The following is a 25,802-nucleotide window of genomic DNA, read 5'->3' on the forward strand; positions in this document are numbered from 1 at the left end:
TGGGAGAGGAATAGCATAAGGTTACTTATTTTTCCTCTCCCTATAATTTCGATGATGTACTACTTATTGTATGAATGAATAAATAATAAAGAATACATTTGCATATAATACAGTTGAATCATTGGAAAATATTCTATTACACAACCCCTGAGTTGAGACTGTGAGGCTGCCTGATTTGATGAGGTTGAATGATGAAACTTGGAATAGGAGTAAACAGTTTGATATTAAATTGAAACAATAAGACGTTGATGTTGTCAATATCACTATATTTGTTCAAAATCAATTTAAATGACAGAAACAGGTTTCATGGCAACACCTGCCACAACTCCAGCTGAACTAATGTTGATGGTTATTGTTTGAGGAACCATAACATAACAGGAACATTCAAGGTTCCTCAAACAAAAAAAAATCAATTCAGCTAAAAATGTGGCAGGTGTTGTAATGAAACCTGTTTCTGTAATTTTATTCGATTTTGAACAAATATTGACATCAACGTCTCATTCTTTCGATTATGGAAAAATACCACAGCATCTTTTCCCATAAGATCAAATTTAACAAATATGAATTAAAATTGGTCAAGTGAAGAAAGCCTAACCTACTTTTTGAACTGTCATCTCTTAAATTTGGAAGAAAAAATGACACAAGGATTGCCTTAGCATTCTATCTACTAATGTTTGTTACATAAATGAACAATAATTTGGATTTGGGGGTGATAAACGGCAATTTCATGAGTTAGCACAGACCATTCCTTTTAACGAATGTTGAAATAGATTTGTACCTTGAGCTCCTTGGTGACTTCCTCGTAGTCAGCGGCGATGGACGAGAGTTCCTGTTCGAGCTTGGTGCGGGTGGCTGACAAGTTGATGTTGATGGTGGTGAGTTCATTGATCTTGGACTGCGACTCCTCGTACAACACTTCAGCCTGGCGCTTGGCTCTCATCGCCTACAATCGACGCCCATATGTTAAAACACATTCATAAATAACAGAAAGTTGAATCAACTTGATTATGAAAATGCGTTAGAATAATGGATTCAGTAGTAGATAATTGAAATTAACAGTGAGTTGAATTGATTTGATTATAAAATGCAATAGAATAATGAATTCAGAAGGATAAATTATAATGAAACTTCACAGTATATGGCATAATCTCTTCAAGTATCATTTGTATGACATGTATGTCTAATTGGTGCAGATACAAAATAATATTCATATCCTCCAATCAAAGAACATTTGGTGTACAGTGAACTAAAAATATCTTCAATTTTGCAATAAGCATTTTTATTACAAGATTGAGAAATGTATAGACATTTTCAGCACACGAATTCACGATGTGTTGAAACGTCACAGTTCGCTTCATATAGGATGTTGTATACACATTATGTATTTCATACAGGATGTTGTAAAATCAAGAAGATACTCAATCCTTTTATATCAATTTTACTGAGTTTTCTTTATAAAAATTATATGCCACTATAAATTTAAAAAAAATTGAATATTTTGTAAAGAACATCAGAAATGGTTTTTCATATTTTTCATTGATATTTCTATATGTTTAATTTACTTCCCACAAAGGTCATTGACATTGAACTTTTACAATGTTCAAAACTAATGTTTTGTCTACACTGTAATTGGCAATATGGTAAGTAATTACAAATTTTGAGATACCTCATTGATCATTCAAACAAACATAAGAAAGACTTGAAGTATACATATGTACTGTACATAGATCATTCAAAGCAAAATTATCTTGCAAGTGTTGAGGTGATATTAAGTTAATAGTGATAGTCTCCACTCACAGATTCGAAGTTTCCACGGATGTCTTCAAGTTCAGCAGTAAGAGCCTGGACCTTCCTGGAAGCAATTCCGAACTGGTCAAGGGTAACAGCCAGCTGTCTCTGGGTCTCATCGTAGTGGCCTTGCAGTTCCTGCAAAAATATTCATTTGCTTTATATCTCATATAAAGAATACCGTAACTTAAATATTCAATCTCATGAAATAATGTTTTTGTTTTTTGTTAGTGTCGCTTGGTATAATAATCACCGATTGAACTCATAATAAGGTTCAGAAGTGATGATCAAGGCTCAGATGATCAGTAACAGAATAACAACAACTACATACAGTACCCTCAAAAGACCCTACGTTTAAATTAAAGAATCTATGAAGATGCTATCTTGTGAATTACATATCCAATTGAGCTGTTATTTGATCAATCAATATTTTCGTATTGTATAAAGTATTGAAGTATCTTGGAATTGAAAATTTGAATGCTTTTATTTATTTATTTATCATTTACAATCAACTTAAGGACAAAGAAACAGACTACAGTCCAACACTTCTTTTCATCCCAATTTCATAAAATAAATTGTACAAATAAAGGTTATGTGCGACTTCCCAATTCTTCACTAATTTCCACATTGAAACAAAAAACAAACACTTGAAAATGTCATTTAATATGTTGAAACACATGAAGAAAAGTTTTTAAAAAAGGATAATTGAATTTTTCAAGATGGATTAATAAGATAGCCCTCACTAAAAAGTTAATATTGAAGTATTTTCGGCTGTCTTGAAATGTTTTACAAAAGTAAATTGAATGTTTTGAAGACAGTTTTACTACGTGGAGAAAGTTTGTTGGTGCGGCCAAATGTCAACTTAGATATAGATGGCCCTGGGAGTAAGAGTAAGAGTTAATTGAATGTTTTAAAGTTCAGTTGAAGTGAATTCGTTGGTAAACTGTCTTAAAAAACTTGATAGTACGGGACTGATGTGAAACATCAAGAATTATAATTTCATACTGCATTTTGCATCTATTAATTCACAATTTTACAATGTGAATACATTAGTGAATTAGTACGAGTAATAAGTAATTACGATAGCAAAAATTTACGTATCACACAATTTGCTGAAGAATGAGGAAGTTGCAAGTATAAAACAGAATGAAACTGACAGTGAGCTGGAGTGACTGCTTCTTGATTGTCTGCTGGAGTTGGATGTTGTTCTTGTTGGCGACGTCGAGGGACAACTCGAGTTCGGTGATCTGGATCTGCAGCTTCTTCTTGATTCTCATCACCTCGGTCTTCAGCTTGGTCTCCGCCTCCACCACGCGGGCGTTCAGCTGCTCGATCTCAATGCTTGTCTGCTTGCTAAAACAAACAAATACAATTCATTGCAAACAAGTCTCTAAATACATTTTAAACAATTGATTCATTATTTTATCATTCAAATATACTGTGGTTCATCTTTCATAGAAAATCATTATTCTTATAATAGCCTACTTGAAAACAAGTCTCTGAATACGGTACCTAAAATTGTCAGGTCAAGTGTAAGACTGATTCATACTAACTTCCCCTCGAGTACTCGTACTAACTTCCCCCTGTTTATGTAAAACAATATGTGACTGTTGTATTTTTTAGTCCAAGAGTATCCTATCCTTGATACTTAATATTAATACCAAGGTATAAGAAAAGATAGCATAAGAAAATATTCCATGGTGTAAGTAGTTTATGTTTCAAATTTCAATCCTATTTTTCTGCTCTCGTTACACCCGCCAACAACCCTTGTAGAGATAAAATTCCTTTAAATCATTAAGTGATTTTTCTTGACACGATATAAATGTTATTTTTTCCTTTCTTTTTAATGATAGATTAGTCCTTTCTCTTATTTGTAACCCAGCGTGACACGGTCTCAGAGCCATCCTCTCTCATTATGAAAAAGTTATCTTTCTTTATTTTACTTATTTTTTAAAAAATATTCATTTACTTTGTAATTATTATAAAAAATATTTTGTGATTGCAAATGTGTTGTCCATGGAACTCTCCTCCACACGCAGACGATTGGTCTTTGTGGGGGAATTCCGTTTACTATATGTATCTCGCTTGCTATTTTTGTAAAGTACCTATGTTGTAAAGAAGGAATAAAGATTATTTGAATTTGTTAACTCAATCCGATTACTGTCGACTACTGTCTATTATTACTGTTATGGCCGGGTGAGAGTGTAAGAACGGCACAGCATGAAAGACTACCATCGTCACATAGCTTCACAAAAAAGAAATACTAGTACTATAAGTTCCGTTAACATTGAACATTGGAACATAAACGCCCTATACCACCTTCTTGTGTTATCTTTTCTCTATATTATAACTCATTCTTGTATAGTTTTGCAATGATGGCAATTCATGTACACATAAATTATTTCATTATTTGTAATTTTACAAGACTATTCTACTCTAGTAGCGTACATTTAAATGTATCACATTCGTACAATCATCATGTTTTGTCATTAAAATACAATTAATTTGTCATACAAAGACATAATTGGATCATTCTTCCTTCTGAATATTCTATTTCATAATTAATTGACATACTTATGCTATATTATACATTCCCGTTACAAAATTAGGTAATGTATAGCAATATTTGTGTTATGTGAAAATCTGTTAGTTCAACCAAGTTTTGTCTTGACTTTTGCAGATGTGCTTCTATATTCGTGAATGTATCTATTATAAGTTGTGTAGGTTATTTTGCAGTAATTGCATTGTATTGTATAGTGTAGAAGCAATGCACGGAGAAGCGACACGCAACCTAGGAGTTTTGCGATGCTGCCCATACAGACTCTTGTCGCATTCTCACAAGTATGGGAAATCATATGGACTCATATGTTGGGAAATAAAAGTAGAAGTTAAAACTTATTTGTAGAGGATATTTGAAAAAATACCAAAATACATTTGTTTTTGAATTTTAGCTAATTGGAATAACAACTGAAATACCAGCGATTTATTCACTAATTACATAAAAATAATGCACAGTACTAATTGAATACGCGTTCTAATTAATCCGGTGTTTCAAAAATTCAAGCTATTGCCAAGAGCAATTGGCTAGCGTTCATTGGATAAGTCAAATCAAATTTTTAGTAAGTGATACATAACATTTTTGTAGGTATTCACCGCTATTAATAATATATATTTGTTTCAATCATGTTATGAGATGTATTTTTCGAAAATGTTTAAATCACAAGAATATTGAGAAAGTTAATTTTGAGGTAATCAATTATTCAACTACATTTATGAAAGTGTATACAATTTCTGGAGTATTTTAACTGATGTGAATGTTATTTTTGAATTATTATTAAATTAGAGGTTGTGACAACTTCAAATCTCTCTATCTTGTTCAAAAAAAATATTCCATATAAATATTTAAACTTGTTCCTAGGTGAAGTGCTTTATTCATGATTTGTTTTATTCTCCCACTTATGACCTGTAGCATATTGCTTTAAATCAATACTTCAATTCAACAAGATACGACCTTGACTACTGCATAGGTGATCTAATGGATTTTTTATCCCCCTAATGATTAAAATAAAGAGATAGATAGTAATTTCTGTCATCGGACTCAGGCCATTAACAACGTCAGATGCAGTGGATGCAATAAATAATAATGTACCTCAACAATCCAGTAAAGACAGATAAGACACAGCTCAACAGAAAAAATATCAGCACCGGTACCTCTTGTCCTTGAAGTAGTCAGTGGACTTCTTATCGAATTCGTTGAGTTCTTTGTGAAGGTCATCGAGAGGCTTGAGCATTCGCTCCTCGGCGGCCATGATGGTGGCCCGGCTGTTCATTTGGGCGCGATGTTTGCTCGAGTCGTGAGTCGCAGTCACCACCATTTTGCGCTGGAAACCCTTGATGTCGATTTCTGTGTTTTCCGACAAATTTTTCAAGCTTTCCATGCGCAGAGCCGCCTCAATCGCTTTTGCCGACTTTCCGCGCATCGCCTCTTTGGCAAGTCTGACTCCAGGGTGGAGTTCAGCGTCATAGTCAAGGACACTGAAATCTCCAGCACTCATTTTCTAAATATTTTATTTCAATCTCTTACTACCTCCAAATCCACGAGAAGAATACAAATAGAATATTGTATTCAAACTCCTCTTTTATGCTCCTTATTTGAAAGTATTGAACAATTCTTTGTAATCTACTGGTAATCAATTTTTTACTTGTTGAAACTTTCTGATATTATTCACTTTCAGCGGGTTTGACACTCTGCGACAGTCAATTAACAACAAACAATAGGCGTTCAAAGTATTTTGTATTGATGATATAAACTGTTTCTTCAACACGTCTGATGATTTTTTAACGATGTTCTATTAATTTTTACTCTGTTTTAACAATAATATTCACTTACAATTATTTTTTTAATGTTTATACACTTTGATCAAAGTTCAACTGGATTCACTCCCTTTTCGACCGATAAGCTTCACTTTTCAGATTTCCCAGCACTTTTAACAACCTCTTTTGCACTAGATACCTCTTTTGCACTTGTAGCACTTTCCAGTTGCTCTATGTTGTTGTAGAAGTTACACACATAATCGAGATTCTTGTCGAACACAGTTCTGGTTGACGACTTGCGCCTAGTAGTTTTATCAGAGTGAGGAGCCGATTGCAGCTCGGGTGCCATGTACTGAGCAGAGTCACTCTATTGTAGTGCCACTGTCAAACTAGATGATATAAGGCGCTCAAATCTAACTGCTGTGCTTTAGTAGGTTGTGATATTTTCGCCTTTTTGGCCAACGTCTATGAACTATTAATAGAAGCATTCTTGAGCTGCGCCTCTTCTCTACTATATACGAAGCCAAGTCAGTTGAAGGTCCGATTCAATTCCTGGCTATTCTTTAAATCAACTCTCTGACTAAATCTCATTAGACAGTTACAAACGATCCAAGATAATTATTATTCATGTGTGTGGCAATGATGGAATGTTTCACACAGTAATATATACTCTGCAATTAATAGTCAAAATTTTTTTTTAAATTATATAGTCATTTTATTGCTGAGGATGACTTTTACATGATCCCTAGGGGTTGCACTCGAGTATGTTAGTGATGGGGATGATTAGTGATAGGGTATGTTAGTTGGAAGGATGATTATATAAGAGATTTTCACAATTACAGGTTTGTTCTGAACTATCGAGAAGGTACATTAGAGCTGGTAGATGGTTGCTATTAGAGCTGTAGCTGGTTCTTGCATAATCGTTCATTTTTTGCACAATAATAACCATGTTTGAATTTGAACAGTAGGGAAACAAGGGATTATATATTAAAAATCATGTTTTTGGTCTCAGGGACCTTTGGACCTTGAAACGTATAGAAAACATGAAATTGGGGTATCTTAAATGTTTTTGGAAAGCAATAATTTCCTTACCTATGGTAGAGCTAGGGCAAGGAAAGTAAAAAGGTGATCTTCTAGCAAATTGAGTCACCAAGAAGATCTCTAAGGAAAGAGGGAGAGTTGGGATTTCTAAAGAAGTAAAAGAGTCATTCAGAAAGTGGTGGATTATCTAGGAAATAAAGTATCCTCAATCTAAGATAGATCAAAAAGCAATGAAGAACACTTTAAATAAATCACAATAATGTTTAACCTTCCGGCAGTCGCGCTGTTGTGAAAAGTACAACAGTGTCAGTTTTTTGCTGCACAAAACTATTGAATGGGGTGTTGTCAGTGAATGAGTCACCTATGCATTCCAAAACTTTCCCCCCCCCCATCACTCCACTGAGTTACAGTATCAACCAAGCAATGGTTCAGTCTTTAGGTGCCATTTATTCGCGACAGTGCATAAGTCGCACTGTGCATAAGATGGGGAAAGACTGTACACGGGGACTGTAAACGAACCAATAACACAGAATTGATGGCTTTGCTTGATGTACCTTATTGGGCTATGAAATGGTAATCATCCAAATGTTCATAGGCGTAAAATAATCCAAGAAGATGGGAAAAGTAATTATACAATTAATTAATATGTTTTGACAGTAAACAGAGTACATAACACTTGGAAAATTGGATGTTGTACAAAATACAACACGCGACTGCTCGTGTGATTGAGTAGGGCGTGACTACCGGAAGGTTAAAGAAGTGGTTAAGTGGTTATCTAGGGAATGAAGTATCCTCAATCTAATATAGATCAAGAAACAATGAAGAACACTCTCAATAAATCACAATAATGTTTTAGGAACAATTATTAGAAAGGTACAGAGCAGAAAATTTTCCTCATTTTTTGTAATTGAAAGCAGCATTAAGCCTAACATTATTATTTTATAGCAATATTATTTTTCACATTCAAAACTATTTTTCATATATTGTATTTCATATAGTGTCATATATGATTAAATTTTGTTTAATGTAATTGTTATACGCTGTTGCAAGACCACCACTTAATTTTGTTTTCAATTGGTTCAAGCCTAGAAAAGATTGTCATTTGATCAAATAAATAGAACGAAATAAATAATTTGTTCATTGTGAACTCAAATATAGAATTTCTCATGATTTAATATGAACCATGTAAGTGTAGTTTCTCCCCATTTTTACTTTACGACTCGCACGTCTGAAACCTACTGATTTTCGGTAAAAAGTATGAAGTATACAGAATTTTAGTATTTTTATCGGGACATGACCTTTAACGTATTTGTTTTTCAAAGGGAGGATTACATATTCAAATTACAGTTACTCAGTTTGGCAAACTTACCAAACATTTCTTTCATCTCGTTGGCATTTTCATCTTGTCTGACATGATATTTAAAAATAAATATCTCTAAATAAATTTTATGTCATTATTAAAAATGTAATGCATACGTCTACTGCTATTGAGATTAATATCTTGCTCAACTAATCTTTCTTATTATCTTCCCCACCAAGTATATTTCCATATAGTTGGGAGATTATAATTCACATGAATATATTTCCCAGTTAGGATTCTTAAACTACAATCTGATAGATCTTTAATATTTTTATCATTGGGTATATATCGATTTGGGTTTTTATTATCACTGGATAGTTGATCATAAAGTGCTAAAAATGGAATTTCAAGCAATCTAGGATTTTAGTTGGCGAATAAAGTAATTTTCAATTGGTTTAGGCATTGGTCAGAAATTGAAGGAAAATCACTCCCAAGTAATTTTTCCATACTGACATTGAATTCATTCACGGAAAGTAGGTTTCATAAAATAGAATAAAATAACAATAGTTAAGAGCAATGTCATTTAGGAGATGTTATATTATAATGACCAAATGCAATGTGATTCATCGGATTCATAGCAGTCGATTATAGAAAATGTAATGAGCAGCAATAAGTAGGACAACAAATAAATAGGAGCGCAAAAGAAGTACGATCTTGTTCATGACTTTTCAAGTTTTTAAAAGAAAAACTTAAATGTGAGATGGTATTTATGTATAAAGTATGATTTCTCAATCTATAGTATGTATATCTGTTTGATTGAATCTTGAAGAGCCAAATTATCAATTCATTACAGCACTCATGTGCTGAAAATGATTATCCTAAATCATTAATTGAATCCAATAGATGAATGGTGATTGATGCCTTTTGTCATTGATGGGGAAAGTTTTTAGGGTAATTACTTTTGTTTTTCATTAGTACTCTCTCACACATACAAGTTCCACTGTTGAAGGCTGAAATGATTTTATACCTGAAATCCATTTGGTATCAGTTGATACGAATTGGTTTGAAATGAGTTAATTACCCGTACAATGCCAGAAAAGCTCTATTGATTTGTTTCCTGAACGAAAGAACTAAAAGTACTTGATAAGAATTCTTATTGAATTATCCAGACTGATCAGTACTTACCGAATAGCTTCGATTTCCTCGTCCTTCTGAGACAATCTCTTCTCGGCTTCATGACGGAAGGAGGAGAATTCAGCAGCCAATCTTTGTGACCTCTGTTCCTCAGCTTTGCGGCCCTTCAAACAACAAACAGACATACTTTTAATAAAATGTTCTGTAAGAACTAATCAAGAGTTTATGTCGATCAGAGATAAATATTTCACTAATTTAAATTCATTGTGATATTGATAGTTATTAATAGGTAGTTATTGAAAATCGAGCCAGATGAATAGTTATAGAGAAAAATGAATGGAAATTTTGAAGTAGGAAATATTGATAAATACAGGTGGACTTCTCATTTCCTTGTATAATAATTGTTACCTCTCTCTTGACCAATTTTAGAACTATAGAGCTCCTTTCCAATAAGAGAACAGTTTCCATCAAGAAATACAGTGCTTAGAGCATGTAATATTCAGTTCTTTAGTTATACCGTAACATGTATAAAAATAAAACGCTCTGTAATGTAAAAACGCTCTTATTATTATTATTATATTATTATTATTATTACACACGACAATGTCAAACACCTCCTGCATGGCTGGGCTCTCAACTTAGCTTATTGCTAGGCTCATATCTTAGCGTAAATGCATTCTATTGTCCTTCATGGAAAGAAGCTCATTCTTTCGCATACTAAATTAATAACATTCATATCAATACTATATTATTGTTCACTATTGAAGAAATCAAAAAATAATTACAAAATCTATCATTTTCAATCAAACTTACAGCTTCGGCTTCCTTGTAGGCAGCAGACAGTTCTTCGCGCTCATTCTCGAGTCTGCGCAGTTCAATCTCCAGCTCATGCAGACGTCTGTTCAGGTCAGCCAAGTTGTTGCGGGCGTCATGAAGATCATCTGCATTCAAAATAACATGGAATCATCAGTATTATGAATGTATGGACTGGAAATGACACTTGTGATTTATCTTGAATAAAAATACACATTCATAATTGGATGTATTAAGTAATGGCAATTACTGTTAATCAAGTCGATGAAGAATGAGTCATTCATCAACTAAAGACAATTTCATTTATCCCAAGATAAGGGAATATGGACCAAGGACACAATAAAGCAAGTTCAGTACTGTATTTGAATTTGACGAAGTTTTATCTTTTCCAATATCAAATATATTCCATTTAGAATATTTATCGGTATTTATAATAAAATAAAGTAGAAAACAATTTTTTATTGAGGAGTAACTCAATTGAAATTGTGATATACCCTATTGAATAATTTTAAGATTTATTACTATATTATTGTTCAAAACTTACAGTCCTTTTCTTGAGAGCATGAACGAGTTTTATTTATTCAAAAATAATAACAATGTAATATTATTATCATCATCATCAAATTGTATTTATCTTTATATTTTTGCATGAATATTCTGTACAGTATATACTTGAATAGTTAGCTACAGTTTCAATTACCGGTATCGTAAAAAGTTGAATCTAAGCCAGCGTAAATTTTAATCTACATAAACCAATTTATGAAGAAATCAATCCAATGTAATTTCCTAAGCTGAGTTTTCAAGTGATGAATTTACCAAATCATTTACTGAACAATTACATTTAATCAACTTAAATATTCTGTTACATATAACATTGTATAGCCGACTGTCTCTTCTTTATGATTTTTTTTTATTTTTCAAACGATAATGGTACTAAATTCCAGTGCATAGTGTCTCATAATTGATCATAGCTCAAAATTAATATGTTTTTATAGAATTATTTTGTGAATTTGAAGTTTGTTGTATGTCTTTACAGAAGTTTTATTATAAATCTATCTAAACTTAAAATTGTTTGTTTTATTCTGATTTGTATATTCAGATTAATTATTCAGTATATAAATTTAAATGGACATAACCTAAATAATATTTGGACAATTTAAGACAAAATTAGGAAATTGAAGAAGTTTTGGGTAATAGCCTGGTTTTCTTTTCCGACTACTGTATTGTTTATTGTATCTAATAAATAAATAATTAAAACTGCAAAAAGACCTTAAATTCAAGTTATAAAAATTATGAAAAGTCATTTGTAAATGTTATCTAAATTACATGAAGATTAAATGTTGGTGGTAGCCATCATATCTTGAATTTGTGCTTCAATCCCTTTTACATCCTTTCTTGCAAATTTTCTCCAAGTTTACAGCTGGTTATCAAGTGAAGTTTGCTCGATTTTGACTTTCAAGTGTTTGTGGTTTGATCCAATGTACCTAGAATATATTCTAGGTATCTTGGTTTGATCCACAATAATAATAGCATAATCTTGCACCTCTACATCTGATTCCTTTTTAAAGTACTGCAACTCCAAACTCATTCACATTCATATTGCGGAAACACCTGCACAAATAGATCTTGTCCCAAGCAGTAATTGAACTATATGGTTGTATTTCATCTCATCTCTCATCTAATTTACACATGCACATAATCAAAAGAGTAATTGGGAGAAACAAAAGTTGATACAAATCTATTTCTCCCCCGAATTTATTGTTAATATTATCGGTACTTTTCTACTGAGTCATAGTGATGTCCATATGTTGGACGAATCTATTTTAGAAACAGATCGTATAGGTGAACTTCAATAGTAAAAGCCTCATGGATGTGAAGTGAGCTGAGAAACTTGTCACTGAAGTCAGTGTGTGATTTTTGAGCTGCTTCTTGCTTTTTATACGAAAGACTTTGTAATTTGAAATGAGCTTACCGGAGAGTTTCTTGTTTTCGCGGGCAAGCTGGTCCTTCTGTTCGCGAGTCTTGTCGAGCTCATGGTTGACTCGCTGCAGCTCGGTCTGCTTGTTGCGCAGGTCTCGCTGGCTCTGCTCGTAGAGCGCTGATGTCTCGTCCAGGCGCGTCTTCAGGTCGATGTTGATTCTCTCTAGCTGCTCGGACTTCTTCTGCAGCTCCCTGGCTGTGTTGTTGGCCTAAATATAATCAGATAAGAATGATATTGTATCTATGCATGTATAAATGAATGAATGAATATACACACAACATCAATGTCCCTCCTCGGTTTTTGGTATTACAATAGAAGATGCACAGAATTCCCATAATCCTCACTACTATTACGAGACTATACTAGTGACCCCCTGGGTTGAAGAACTCGCTCAAGAACTGTAGTATTGTAATCTTTGAGACCCGCAACTTTTAATTATACAGATTGTATGAAAATGTTGAAAACAGCTGAATATTTCTCACACAAGATAGATTTGACAGTAGGTTTCATTGAGGATCCTATTTGAAATGAAAAATTACTATTCAAAATACTACTCTGTCGCTTAATTAAACATATTTGGCCAATATATGAATCTAAATTCGCTTTTTTTTTAATGAGAAAGTGGACATGTGATATACGATTTCGATAAAGAGTTCCAAAATGACGAAAACCGCACATTGATATATCAACCCGTATCAACATTTTGTTGATGTAAAAGTGTATCATGTGTCAGCAGGTATGATAGCTCCCAAATAGCCTCTTCTTCTTCTTAGGGTGCCTGTCCGTTACGAATGTTGGCGATCATTTTGGCAAATAGCCTCAGCTGATGTAATGAATGAATGAATGGAAAAACTGTAGTAATTGCATGCAATGAATTCTTCAGCTAACTAAATGATTAATCATAAAAAAATTTACTCATGCACTATCAATGTTATTTTTATATCCTGAAAAAGGACTGAGTGAGTCAATTTTGTTGTCCAACGAACTTGACCTGTAAAAAGGTTCGAAGAATACGTGTTCAAAATTTGAAGCTGATTGATCAATTCTTTCCAAAGTTATTGTAGAACATACACACAGACGGACAACGAATTTGGGCTTTAGTAAATCAAAAGTGAGAACTCGCTAACGCTCGTTCAACAATATATAGAACTACAGTTTTTCAATTCAATTCAATTTATTTCCACATGAAATTACAAATTTTTACAATATAGTTAGGTTACAATAAAACAATAAATATAAAGATAAATTACTTTACTATTTTGTTTAAAATTGTAACATTATTGAAAAGTGGAATCCCCAAGAAGACTATACGTCTGTGAATGGGGGAGAGTTCCTATGAGCAAGCTAATAACAAAAAGTAATTAGAGCTTAAATGGTAAGAAAGAGCTAAAAAAATGAGAAGGAGCTAAGAGCTAAAGAAAACTAAAAAATGGGGGTGGAGTAGTCGTGTCTCAAAGAAAGTAAAGGAAGAGACTAGTAATTCTATGTGATAAAACATTTGAGTAACCCAATTAAAATAATTAAACAATAAAATATAGGTAATTCTGTAATCCTGTAATTCATGGTTGAGCATACATTAGAATTGCTAATAAAACAAAGAATGAAAAATCATTCTTCTGGAATTTTTTTCATGAAAATACGACTTCTAATCCTGAAAATATACATTTATGATGAACGTTCAAACTGCAGAAATAGTGCGTATGTGATGTTTTTTCACTTGATAAAATTAATCACAGACTTCTTCTTGTGTATTGCTGGAATATCATTATTGATGATAATGGCAATGTCCGGCACTAATATCTGTATTTTGATACAATTGATCTATAAGCTAAATATAAGATACCTATTGCGTTAATGAGAGCTATTTAGCATACAAATATTCTGTGTATTAGATAGTTTTCACACAAAATAGATTTAGCTCTTGTGCCTCTCAATAGTTTGTATCTCCAGTTGTCTAGATTTTTATAAGTTAATAATAATAATATTATAAAAGCACTTTCAGAATAAGGAACTTGGTAATGAGCAGCATCAGCTACTTCAGAAGCTAATTCCTTTCCCATTTTATTTTGAATGTACTATAAATAATACAACTGACATTACATTTGTTCAATTTAACATACCCGGTAATTACGTTGAGGACTTATCAATCAGTACTGAATAAGTCGAGATATGACAATAAATAACATTCTGTTAGGTTGATAAAATTCATTTGATAGTGGGAGGCTATCTAATATAGTTGTGACATCCTTGCGACTATAGATGTGACAAGGCAGTGCTCATCAATAATTTAAATAGAAATATATGTTTAAAAATTAGTATCAAAAGAACTCACCTTTTCGAGATCAATGATGAGAACCTCAACCTCGCTCTGAAGGCGAGATTTCTGCTTCTCGAGGTTGTTGACCTTGACAATCAAGGACTCGAGGTGCTCTTCCTGTTCCTGAAGGCGAGCTGAGTATTTGCGCCTGCAAAATCAATCACACATAAGTTATCTTGACAAGATAACCTCTCAACTATAAATAAAGAATAGCTCTTCACAACTTATAGTAACATCTCAATTCAACAAGCATAATCTCAAATGCAGGCTGATACTGAAACTATTAACACTATTTAAAAACTTTACGACCAGATCATGTGAATCGATGTGTCTAACAATATTGTTGCTTCTTGAATGAGAATAAGTTAAGACCTAGGTTTGGCTTTGCATACTCGTATAAAGTAATCATGCTCTATCAATAGCCCATTACTGACAAAATAATTTTGCCTTGTGCTAATGAAACATCAATTCGATCAAGTACTGGCTTTGAAAGTCTGTTGATCACAAGAGAAAATTCTTCAGAGTGGAACAACAGTTAGCTAAAGATCAAGCTAATTGTTCTTTTTAACTGCACTATAGCCTACTATCGCATGTGGTTGGTGACAGCTTTTGAATAATTACTGCTCTTGAATCTCTCATATGATTTTGAAATGTTCATCAACTGAAGTATTACTATTTTGGAGCTCCTGCAAAGAAATCTTTTTGATTAAACTTTATGAGGAGTAATAAGGTTCTGCCTTTTCAATAAAACTATCCTGAAACTGAAAACATTCATATTACGAGGAATAATATTGTTATTTAGTGCAATAGAAAAATGTTTCATCAAACTCATCCAACCTTAGAAGTAGAAGTGACATATTCCTCCAAAATATATTACATCAAATAGAAACGTTTCACTAATCTGTTATGTTTCTAATTATTGTGCCGGGTTGAACCAAACAGCAACAGTTATATGATGATTAATTACGGATTAATCTTGATCACGGATTAAGATTGATTTCAAATGGTACGACTCAAAGGCAATGGAGAAATAATTATTATTGCTGACCTGATTTCCTCGATTTCCTCAACTCGGGCTTGTGCCTCAGTTTCATACTTTGACTTCCAGGTGGTCACCTCACCGTTGGCCTTGACCAGCTGTCTCTCAAGGTCTAGTCTAGCTTCGGCCTCCTCCTCCAGCTGAACTCTCACTGATTCCAGTTCAACCTCAACCTGGTGAAGGCTGGCTTCAAGCAGAGATCTCCTCTGTTCCAACAGACACATTTTATTGAAAAGTTTTCATAAATAATCCAGTTATTTCCATTCATATTTAGGTACTTGTAATCTTATAACTTGAAACATGAGAACTAAATATTTCCAGTAATTGAGTTTATTCCTTTACAACGAATAATAGCAGCGGTAAAACCTGACAAATCTAACAGGACCATCATAATAAGTTTGTGCTATTAATAGTTGAAGGTCGTTTAAATTTCAAGTACCCAATTGCTTAAGTAATCTATCACCTGAATCATTTGAAACATATTAATCATTTCAATAAAATAGTATTTGGATAATTGCAATCCCTCGTCATCCTTTGCATCTCAAATTAAATCAGATGTTATTGAAATTTCAGGTTCAACTCAATTGAACTTGAATAAGTTAAATGTAAATGGAGGTTGGCACATTATTGCTGTTACAATAGCATTATTCAAGAATAACAGCATATTCAATTCCAATTCCTCTAAAAAAGTTCCAAGTCACAAAAAGTGAGACATATTCGTCAAATTGTATCACATTTTTCAATGATTATTAATATTGTTAATCGAGTATCAAGTCATTTAATTTTGTCTCTTACATTCTATCAAGCTATATGATATAATATTTGCATTTTTCCTTCCACATTATTAGTTGAAAATATTACACTATAAAAATGGATTTGTGACAAACACTCGAAAATCTGAGATAGGAAAATGTTGTTCACAAACTACGGTTTTTTCATTTATAGAAGTAACTGACCTTCACGAGTTGTAATCGAATAAGATTATTTAATATTTTATTGCACTTCTATCAACAGACTTAACATGATGAATGGTATGGAAAATTGAAAACTCGAACGAGAAAAAGGTGATTAAAGTCGATTGTAGAGAGAAAAATCATATCCTTAGATCCTTACCCTCTCATCATCTTCCAACCTCCTGCGGGCATCTTCCAGCTGACCGGCCAGCTGTGACTTCAGGTAGGTGGCATTTTCGATGTTAACCTTCAAGTCCTGAACCTCCTTTGTGAGTTCGATATTTTCCTGTCAACAAACAAAGTCAAAACTTGATTAATTTCAATATTTTTTAAAAACTCTATATAAAATCTTATGAGAGTTATTCATAACGAAAAATTTAACTCTACAATGGAGTATATGATGTAGAATTTTAATCCATTCATCAATAATTGAAGTTATTAATTCAACTTCTGATGAATCATGGTGATTGTAAAGTGGTTATTGTTTTTGGAAGAATGAATCAACATTTAAAGTTGAGTCTGGCATTGGTTCGAAATATCTCTGTTTAGAAGGATAGGATAAATTTGTTTATTCGTTCAATAAATTATACTTAATTGCTTTCAAACAGAAAGAAAACTTGAGATTCGCACAGAGGATACAAGAGGTCATTATAATCGAACTTAATCAAACGTTTTAGATTTTCGAATGAATAGATTAATAAATGGAGAGAATGTATAAATAGAATCTGACAAACAACCTTTGTTGAGTCGCTACATGATGAAAGACCACATTAAAAATATAATAGACTTACATTATTAATAAATATTATTTCAGAACTTTCATTTCATTCATGTTTCTCACTATCAAATGAAATTGTTCAAACAATTTTTTCAAGAAGTCTATAGTAGACTACATTAGAGTACTTACAAATTTACATAAAAATGATTTCATTGATTGTACTTATAAACGTATGTGTTATTACTCACTGTTGACAGACGGCTCTTGTGGGATGTGATATCGATGACTGTGCGGTTCAATTCCTCAATACGGATGTTCAATTCGTGGATTGTTACTTCCAATTTTTCAACCTGCTTTACGCTGATAAGCTGAAAAGGGAAAAAATAGGAATAAAATAATATCTGATAACATTATTTTGTCTGAGACAGACACCATATAAGAGGACATTCTTATAACTGTTTTGAGTTGCATTTTATTGGGCATTATCAGAGTTATTTTAACTCCATTAAGTATTTTTTCGGCTATAATAAACATGTTACTTTAATTAAAGAGGAACTTTAATGAACTATAATCCCTAGGTACTTAGTCTAAAAGGATCACAAAAAATATTGTCTATCGAGCAGGAAGATCTCGTAAATGTGAGTAACTTTCAACTCTAAAAAGGACTGTATTAAGTGTATTACTGGTGAAAATGTGAAAAAATGAAAAATCATCTTAAAAAATATAAATCAATCTATTATTTCATTCTAATATTATTTTACGCTAATATGAGTATTCTACTATTTATAGTTATTTTCCAATTTTTCAATGAATCTATTATGAGAAGTTAGATTCAATGTAAACAACTCTTCTTATGAATCCATCAATTTCTATAAATTCAAGTATTGCAATCCAAGAAATTGAAGAGCCCTGATTATTTATATATTTCTGCGGTTCAAGCATAATAAACAGAATATTCACCTTATCTTTGTTGGCACCTTCTAGCTGGGCCAACAATTCATAGACTTCTTGCTGGAATTTGGCTTTTTCCTTCTCTGTTCTGAAACATAAATTTTTGGATAATGTAGATGTGAAAATCGACTAGGCCTACATTGAGAAATGAAAAGGAGATAAGTTGTAAATTATAATAGAACTCTTTGTATACATTGCATTTTTTCAATTTTACCTTAAACACTCTCAATGGATCAAAGATTAGATAAAACATGCTGTGTGAAAGCAATTGAGGTGGATATGTTCAAAGACGGTATTAGACGGATGAAAATATGAATGAAATAATTGAGGAAGATATACAGATTCACTTTGATATGATTCTTCGTAAAGTTTTGAGAAAAGTTTCGATTGTGATATAGAGAGGATGGAGAGAAGCTTTTGCTGTAATATTTTAATAATTACATTTGAATAAATTATACTGTTGAATTACAAAACCTAGGTTAAGGTTTTGTTGAAAGCTATTTATTGATACTTGTTGCATCATAATATATGACAGTGAATGTTCTATAATATCTACGGAAAAAGCATTACTATCTGAATCCTTTACTTAAATTCATGCAAAATGAAACAGACCTATCAATATACAGTACTTATGTAATAAGATCATATTGCAATAGAATTAGGCTATCAAGCTAAAAATATCAGTTAAAAATTCTTAATTAAATTCAAGTTTGATTTTCTGTGCTTATGAAGCACCCAATCAATGAGTTATTCTAGAAAGATGCAAAGAGCATTATAGTTAAGTTAAAGAAGTCGAAAGTTCATCCAGTAAAAACAAACAATCCAACTCAATCCAGAATTGCAAGGAAAACGCAAATAACATTTCAGCCAGCAAGCCTACAGAGAATTTACTGTCTCGCAAATCGGAATGACAAGAATGAAACAACAGTCAAGTTTGGATCATCCTCATGACAAACTCCTAGGAAAAATGCAGTTCGAAGTGCAAAACAATGTCATTAATAATTGACAAGGTTCGGAATGACAGTAATGATTATGTCATTTGTAACATGAGCTAACTACATCTAGCTGTTGCTGTGGAGTTAGCGTTAGGATGGAATGTGTGTGTGCTCAAATATGGAGGTGGCGAAGAACGGTTGTTGGCAATAGCTGCTACACGCTCTAATAATAGCCCGGTTGGCAACATTCCCCGCTCCACTAAAGCCAGTCTAGCTCTCATTTACACTGGATTCTGGAACTTTTGCTTCAAATTTTATGGCTATTTGATCAACTAATTGGTTAAAACATGAAAAAACAAATAATGAACTGGACAGTAGTTTATAGTCGTTTCTGTTAACAGAAAAAAATAAAGTACCTGAATGGATGAGAAGTTATTTGCAATTTTGTAAGTTAGAAGTTATAAAAATCTTCATTGGCGAAGTGAAATTGAATTGATATGTATATGTAAAATTGATAAGAAGTTTTATAGACGGTATCTTTCTAAGGGTGACATCACATTGAATGCATATATTATGTGCAAGTGCAAGTCGGATCATGAGCCGAAAAACAAAATTAGAAAGGTGCTATTGAAACACGTTAAGACTTGCATTTAGCTGCTCACACTGAACGCACCAGCAAGTGCAAGCGTTCAATGTGAATGTTACTATTGCTCTTTCCAGATTTTGTTTCCATCTGCTCGCTTGGTCATGCATAACCAAGCGTGCACTTGCATATACACGCATCCAATGTGATCACACACCAACCTACAAACTGTCCGGGCATTCTAAGTTTCCAGTGCAGTGTAGCGAAAACATGTATTCTGCAATCAAAGTCTAATTTTCAAACTGATTACATTATAGATCTCCCTAAATGCTCCCATCAAAATAATATCTATTGGGTGTCAATTTTTTTTTTTTTAATTTTTTCAGTACTGGGAGTCTCATGTAATTCAGATAATCATCTTTCCAACAAGCGATCATTGCCAAATATGTATATTTGGCAATAATCATTTTGTATAATATAGCGATCATTGTGAAAACTTTTGTTCAAATGTTGGTAGAATAGACCTAGTATTGGGATAAAATGTACAGTTCTTCATTCATCACCAAATAATGATTTGTTTGGTATTCACTTTGTTTTCCGATCATACGGAATCCTCATTATTAATCCTGGTTGCAATGGGATGATAAATGCTATTCATAAATTATTATCATCACATTATTCTTGTAAAAAAATATTCACGGAACAAAAGGTCCTTTCTCACAAACAGTTTACAAATTCTGTGTTGATTTCAAAAGTTGGTTTTATGAGATTCAGTTACAGAGAGTTTGACTGATTACAAAGAGGTTTACCTGGCTTTGACCTTGGCCATCTGGTCCAACTGTTCCTGGAAATCAACGACAACTTCCTGGTGCTTCTTGCGCAGAAGGTGTGCAGTTTCCTCCGACTCCAGATGGACATCTTCCAAAAGCTTCCTGAGCTTGGTCAGCTCAGTGTCACGCTTCTTGTTGATTTCAAACTGGAAAATGATAAAAGTACACATTATTATCATTCTAATTATACATATTCAGTAGGCCTACTTATATTTTTGGACACAGAACAGTGGAAAGTGGACTTGACCTTCTTTAGAATGCAACTGCTAATAGTCTAAATCTGGGATAGGACGTGTGATGTAGGGATCGCCATCTTTTTCTCTCCCAATCATTTCAATGATAAGTGGTTGCTGTACAAACGAATGAATAAATATCATAGAGGTGATAGAGTATAGGGAATATAATCATGACCCATTGTTTAAAATGCATATTTTCATGAGAGGAAATTAAAACAATATGGCTACCGTATCATTTACTTTCGTTGTCTGGCAACCCTTGAAATAAAAGTTTGTTATCTTGTTTTTGTTCAGTTAGTGATGATTAAGGCCCTTTGCACACTGGGCCACCATGGAAGCGCTACCACCGAAGCTTCCATGGAAGCGCCACCATCAAAATTTGATAGCATTGCACACTACAGCCACCACTTGACTCATCACTCCAGTTCACTAGTCAACTCATGATCAGTTGAAGAATGGACGTGGAAGAAGCAGTACTAGTACTCGAGATGCGAATACTCAATTGGCATTTCATTTTATTTTGTAATAGTATTTTCCCATGTTGTAAAATTTGTATTGCTTTTATTATGTATTTCCAAGATGTTGTATTTTTTATTTCTGCCAATAAAAATATTTCACATTCAATTATTGACATATGTTGAATAATATAATGACTAATTCTCAAGAAAAGTGGTTATATAACTTACCAAATTCATTTTGTTCATTTTCTGTGAAGTTATATTTTTCAATGAAAAGATTTACCAGCTCCCTCCAAGATTTTTCTTCACATCCCGGACGACATATAATTTTGAAGACATGTCTCATATAGCTGGTCTGCTTTCAACTCCAAGAATTAACCTTTCACTATCAAATTGTTCACAAAACATTACGACCACTTCATCAGACAACTGTACTGAACTTGATTTGAATTGAAACTGAACTGGAGATGATTTTCTGGTGGCTGGTAGCTGGTGGCTCAAGTGTGCAATGACAGATAATACTCAATGGTATGACGTGTTAGCGCGACAGTCTGGTGGCGACACAAAATCGGCGGCTCGAGCCACCACATTCCTGGAAGCTCAGCTGGTGGCTCTAGTGTGCAGTGACAGATAAGAGACAATGCTACCACGTGGTGGCGCTTCCGTGGAATCGCTTCCATGGTGGCCCAGTGTGCAAAGGGCCTAAGTATTGAGTAAAGAAACGTTCAATTTAAAGAGTCGGATTTTTATTTAATTTAGAGTTGTGAGTTCTTTATAATATAGCATATAATACATTAATTATGATTTGAAACATAATTCTCTAAAATGATATATGAATGTGATGATTGGTTTATAGGAAGGTAATGGATCATCATCCAATGGAAATGTCTTTCTCGAAATGATAATAGAGTACACAATCATAATACATTCTATACAATACTACAAATACAATCACCCAACAGCTAACTCCAGAGGCTTTTATCAGTTTGATTCGTATAAGATGACGCTTTAGATGTAATAACATGACTTGAAAAATACGTACAAGGAGATTGACTAAACTTTGTTTCAGTATAATATTTGAAATTAAATCAAGACTATAAGCATAATGAATTGATAAAAAAAACAGCAAAGAACAATACTGTATTTATACAATAGACGAAATGCATCGAATAACTCCTGGAATTTGAAAATTTAATGGTATAAATTGTAATAATAATAATAATATAATATAATACATTATTATTATAATTTGGACATTATTAGAAATATGCTTATATAATTACAGCCTATCAATCAAATAAACCTTGAAGCTAGCAATAATCTTCAAATAACAGGTTTTGTTACAGCCTAATCATACAAAATTTACCAAATCCGATTGATTCTTATATTTTCAGGTTTCAAAAAATTATGAAAATTGAAAAATTTAGAATTTATGTAGATTACAAAATTTGCAAAATAATAATGTTGAAACCTCAATAATTTGTCAACCTATCGTGCTTATGTATTTCTGTTCAATGATTTCATTTTCAAGAAATCAACCTCTAACCTTTGACGTAAAGACTCACATGACATACTTCTATTTACTCATATTTATTTATTTATTCATTTATTTATTTATTCATATGCAAATACAATTCAGGTAAAAACAACAGGCATTTGCCCAAAACTGCTTCAAACCTTAATTTGGAATACACAAGGGCCCGGGTTTTTTGTGAAATCTGCATATTCACACAATATGCGGGTGTGATGTTACATTAGTAACTTCAGCAAGTAAACTTCACCTACCAACGGAAATTAATTTATTCATTTTTATTTGGAGTGAATATATTCAAAATTTAAATGGCAAAAAGAGCTCACCTGGCTTTCGGCTCCACCCTCGGCCTCTTCCAACCTTTCTTGCAATGAGATAACTTGAACACTCAAGTCAGCTTTCTCTCGCTCAATCTGCAATTAAAAACAAATGATTAATACAAATTTCCAAGAAATGAATAGGCATGTAATGACATGAAATTAATAATGGATAAGGAGTACATAAAATAATCTTCTTATATTCATTGAGTTTTGTGAAGCATCATGACAAAAAAAGTCTAACAATTTGTTCAATTTCCGATTCCAAAAAAACACAGTTTTTAAATTGGAAGTTCAGAGTAGAATATAAAACATGAAAAGTGGAACAAAATACAAAAACGCAAAATGAAAACTTCTGATTGAAAATATAGATATGTTGAGACTTGATAGTTATTTGGATGCTAGAAATTATTATAATTGATTCGTTGGATTCAATCTAGTAGAAACTTAGAAAATCAGGTTGAAACTTGAGTAGATGAGTAGACACATCAAATTAGTACCTATATACAGTACCGACAATAAAATGTAGGAAAAGTTATAAAATTAATTGTGTTTTAAAATGAATTGGTCTTGACACTTGATGCAAATGGCTGCAGGTCTACATCTTGGAAAAAATAGAATACATATTGATGAAAATATGAGACACTTATACTTCAAATAGAATGACTAAAACTGGAAGAAAGCTAATGATTACAGTGAAATTAAATTTGTGGTTTTGGCTTCAGCTCAATATTCAAATGGAACAAACTATGTACTAAGTACTAGAATGCTAGATGATGCTAGAAGAGGCGTCAATAGAAAAATGCAACTCATCAATTAAGAGTAAACTATGGAAGGAGAGGTGCCAAGACGTAGGATGTCTAGCTAACTGCCAATAGTATAGATTAAGAATTCAGAGCAACACGAAGAACTTTTAATTCACCACTCAGATGTCAAAACAACTTTTCAGTGACATTTATATAGTACGGTAAGGCTGATAGTGTCAGTAATCGTTGAAATCACCCATACTTCTGTAAAAAAACCAGAGATGGTCCACATTCAGAACTGCAATATTTAAAATACTACGAAAACATATAGATCACATTCATCAGTGAATTCCATACTATTCTGTTGGGATTTTTTAATATTGCTTCACGCGGTATGTTATATTTGAAAAATCTAGAGATTTTATGTAGGTATCAAATATTGTTTTTCTAAAAGTTGTTTTTATGTAGAAATAGAATTGATTAAACTTTTTTCTGAAAAATAGTAAAGTAATCCCTGTTGTTTTCAATTTTTTTCATGTAATGAATAAATTCATGATATATGCTTCAATTTTTTCAATTGGTAAATATTTTAATTACTTTGCAATGGAATCAAATTACACAGTAAGTATATTTTTCGCATATTCGCTAAATATGTTTATGAAATCGTAAAAGTTTTTACAACATACTCGTTGCGTTCATAATTTATTGGTTCTGTTAATTACTGGATGTTTCGAGTCCTGAAAACAATGCCAGCAGTTAAACCGGGGTTTCTCGGAGTAGATGAGAGGCTTCGACAAGAATTCACAAAAGGAACACAGAATAAGAAATGTCTCGAAAGTGCAATAAAACATTCAGAGCTGGTCATTCTACTTTTATTGGCTTGGATTATAGTCAAAGAGATGAATTCAAAATGAGTTCAAAAAACTTGGGAGTTTTTGGGGAAAAACTTTGTTGTTAGCTTGATTCTACTTCTAAAAATATGATTTATTTGATTAAATGAGAGTGTTGATTCGACGTACTCCACTTATATTAATATAAAATGACTGAAACATTTTTCTATGAATATTCTACTGCATATTCAAAATATACAATCAGTATAAATTTTCAAATACTAATTTAATTTTTAATAACTACCGTATTAAATGAATTAATTATGTTTTTCCAAAAGATATTGAAATAATTGACTGATTTGAGAGTTTAGTTACATTATATTCTACTTAATTTTGTGCCATCTACTGATAAGAAAGCAGAACTTTGATTTTAGTACGGATTGAAAATGATATAACAGTTGCAAATGTGTATAATAAAGAGAAGAAGCCAAGTAATAATAAGCTGATGACGCACGTTATATTGTTTATTGGGACATTTTGTTCTGCATATTGGACAAAGAAGCTTGAAATCAGCAAATAAAAATAACATTCAGACTATTTTTGAAATGGGATTACTCCAGCCAGTAACACATGCGATATGATTATCCAATTTCATAACATTGCAACAAGAAATTGAACTTAGACTGCACGAAAATAATCTGAATGCTCTAGAGCTCTAGGAAATTTCGCTTTTTTGAAAAAATAATATAAATTTCATCTCAATTAAAATATTTTCTCCCAAGCTGAGTTGGAAGAATGCCCTACTCACTCAAGTCGGTGAGTAAGTCTTGCTAAAAATATACGATCCTGTCCGACAGTTAATTTTTGAATATATGCTCAAAATCTTCCATCTAAATTTAAACACCTACATTCAACAAGCAGCTCACTGCTCACATGTCATTCATCACTACTCATTCTCTCTCACTCTCTCTCTCTCTCTCTCTCTGG

General features: G+C 32.6%; 1 protein-coding gene across 1 annotated transcript in view; it reads right to left on the bottom strand.

The window, feature by feature from the left end:
• LOC111049196 (paramyosin, long form) overlaps positions 1 to 25,802 on the bottom strand; it is a 51,315-nt gene that overhangs the window by 4,357 nt on the left and 21,156 nt on the right. The window contains exons 3-15 of the mRNA XM_039430846.1: positions 23,249 to 23,335; positions 20,677 to 20,843; positions 18,359 to 18,437; positions 17,647 to 17,766; positions 16,841 to 16,966; positions 15,737 to 15,933; positions 14,704 to 14,836; positions 12,363 to 12,579; positions 10,391 to 10,518; positions 9,629 to 9,741; positions 2,946 to 3,141; positions 1,798 to 1,926; positions 779 to 943 (exon numbers count right to left, since the gene is read on the bottom strand). Coding sequence (XP_039286780.1) covers positions 779 to 943; positions 1,798 to 1,926; positions 2,946 to 3,141; positions 9,629 to 9,741; positions 10,391 to 10,518; positions 12,363 to 12,579; positions 14,704 to 14,836; positions 15,737 to 15,933; positions 16,841 to 16,966; positions 17,647 to 17,766; positions 18,359 to 18,437; positions 20,677 to 20,843; positions 23,249 to 23,335 — 1,857 coding nt within the window. The remainder of the gene's footprint in view (positions 1 to 778; positions 944 to 1,797; positions 1,927 to 2,945; positions 3,142 to 9,628; positions 9,742 to 10,390; positions 10,519 to 12,362; positions 12,580 to 14,703; positions 14,837 to 15,736; positions 15,934 to 16,840; positions 16,967 to 17,646; positions 17,767 to 18,358; positions 18,438 to 20,676; positions 20,844 to 23,248; positions 23,336 to 25,802) is intronic.

This window comes from Nilaparvata lugens, chromosome 6, assembly GCF_014356525.2.
Source record: "Nilaparvata lugens isolate BPH chromosome 6, ASM1435652v1, whole genome shotgun sequence".
In the NCBI taxonomy this organism is placed as follows: Eukaryota; Metazoa; Arthropoda; class Insecta; order Hemiptera; family Delphacidae; genus Nilaparvata; species Nilaparvata lugens.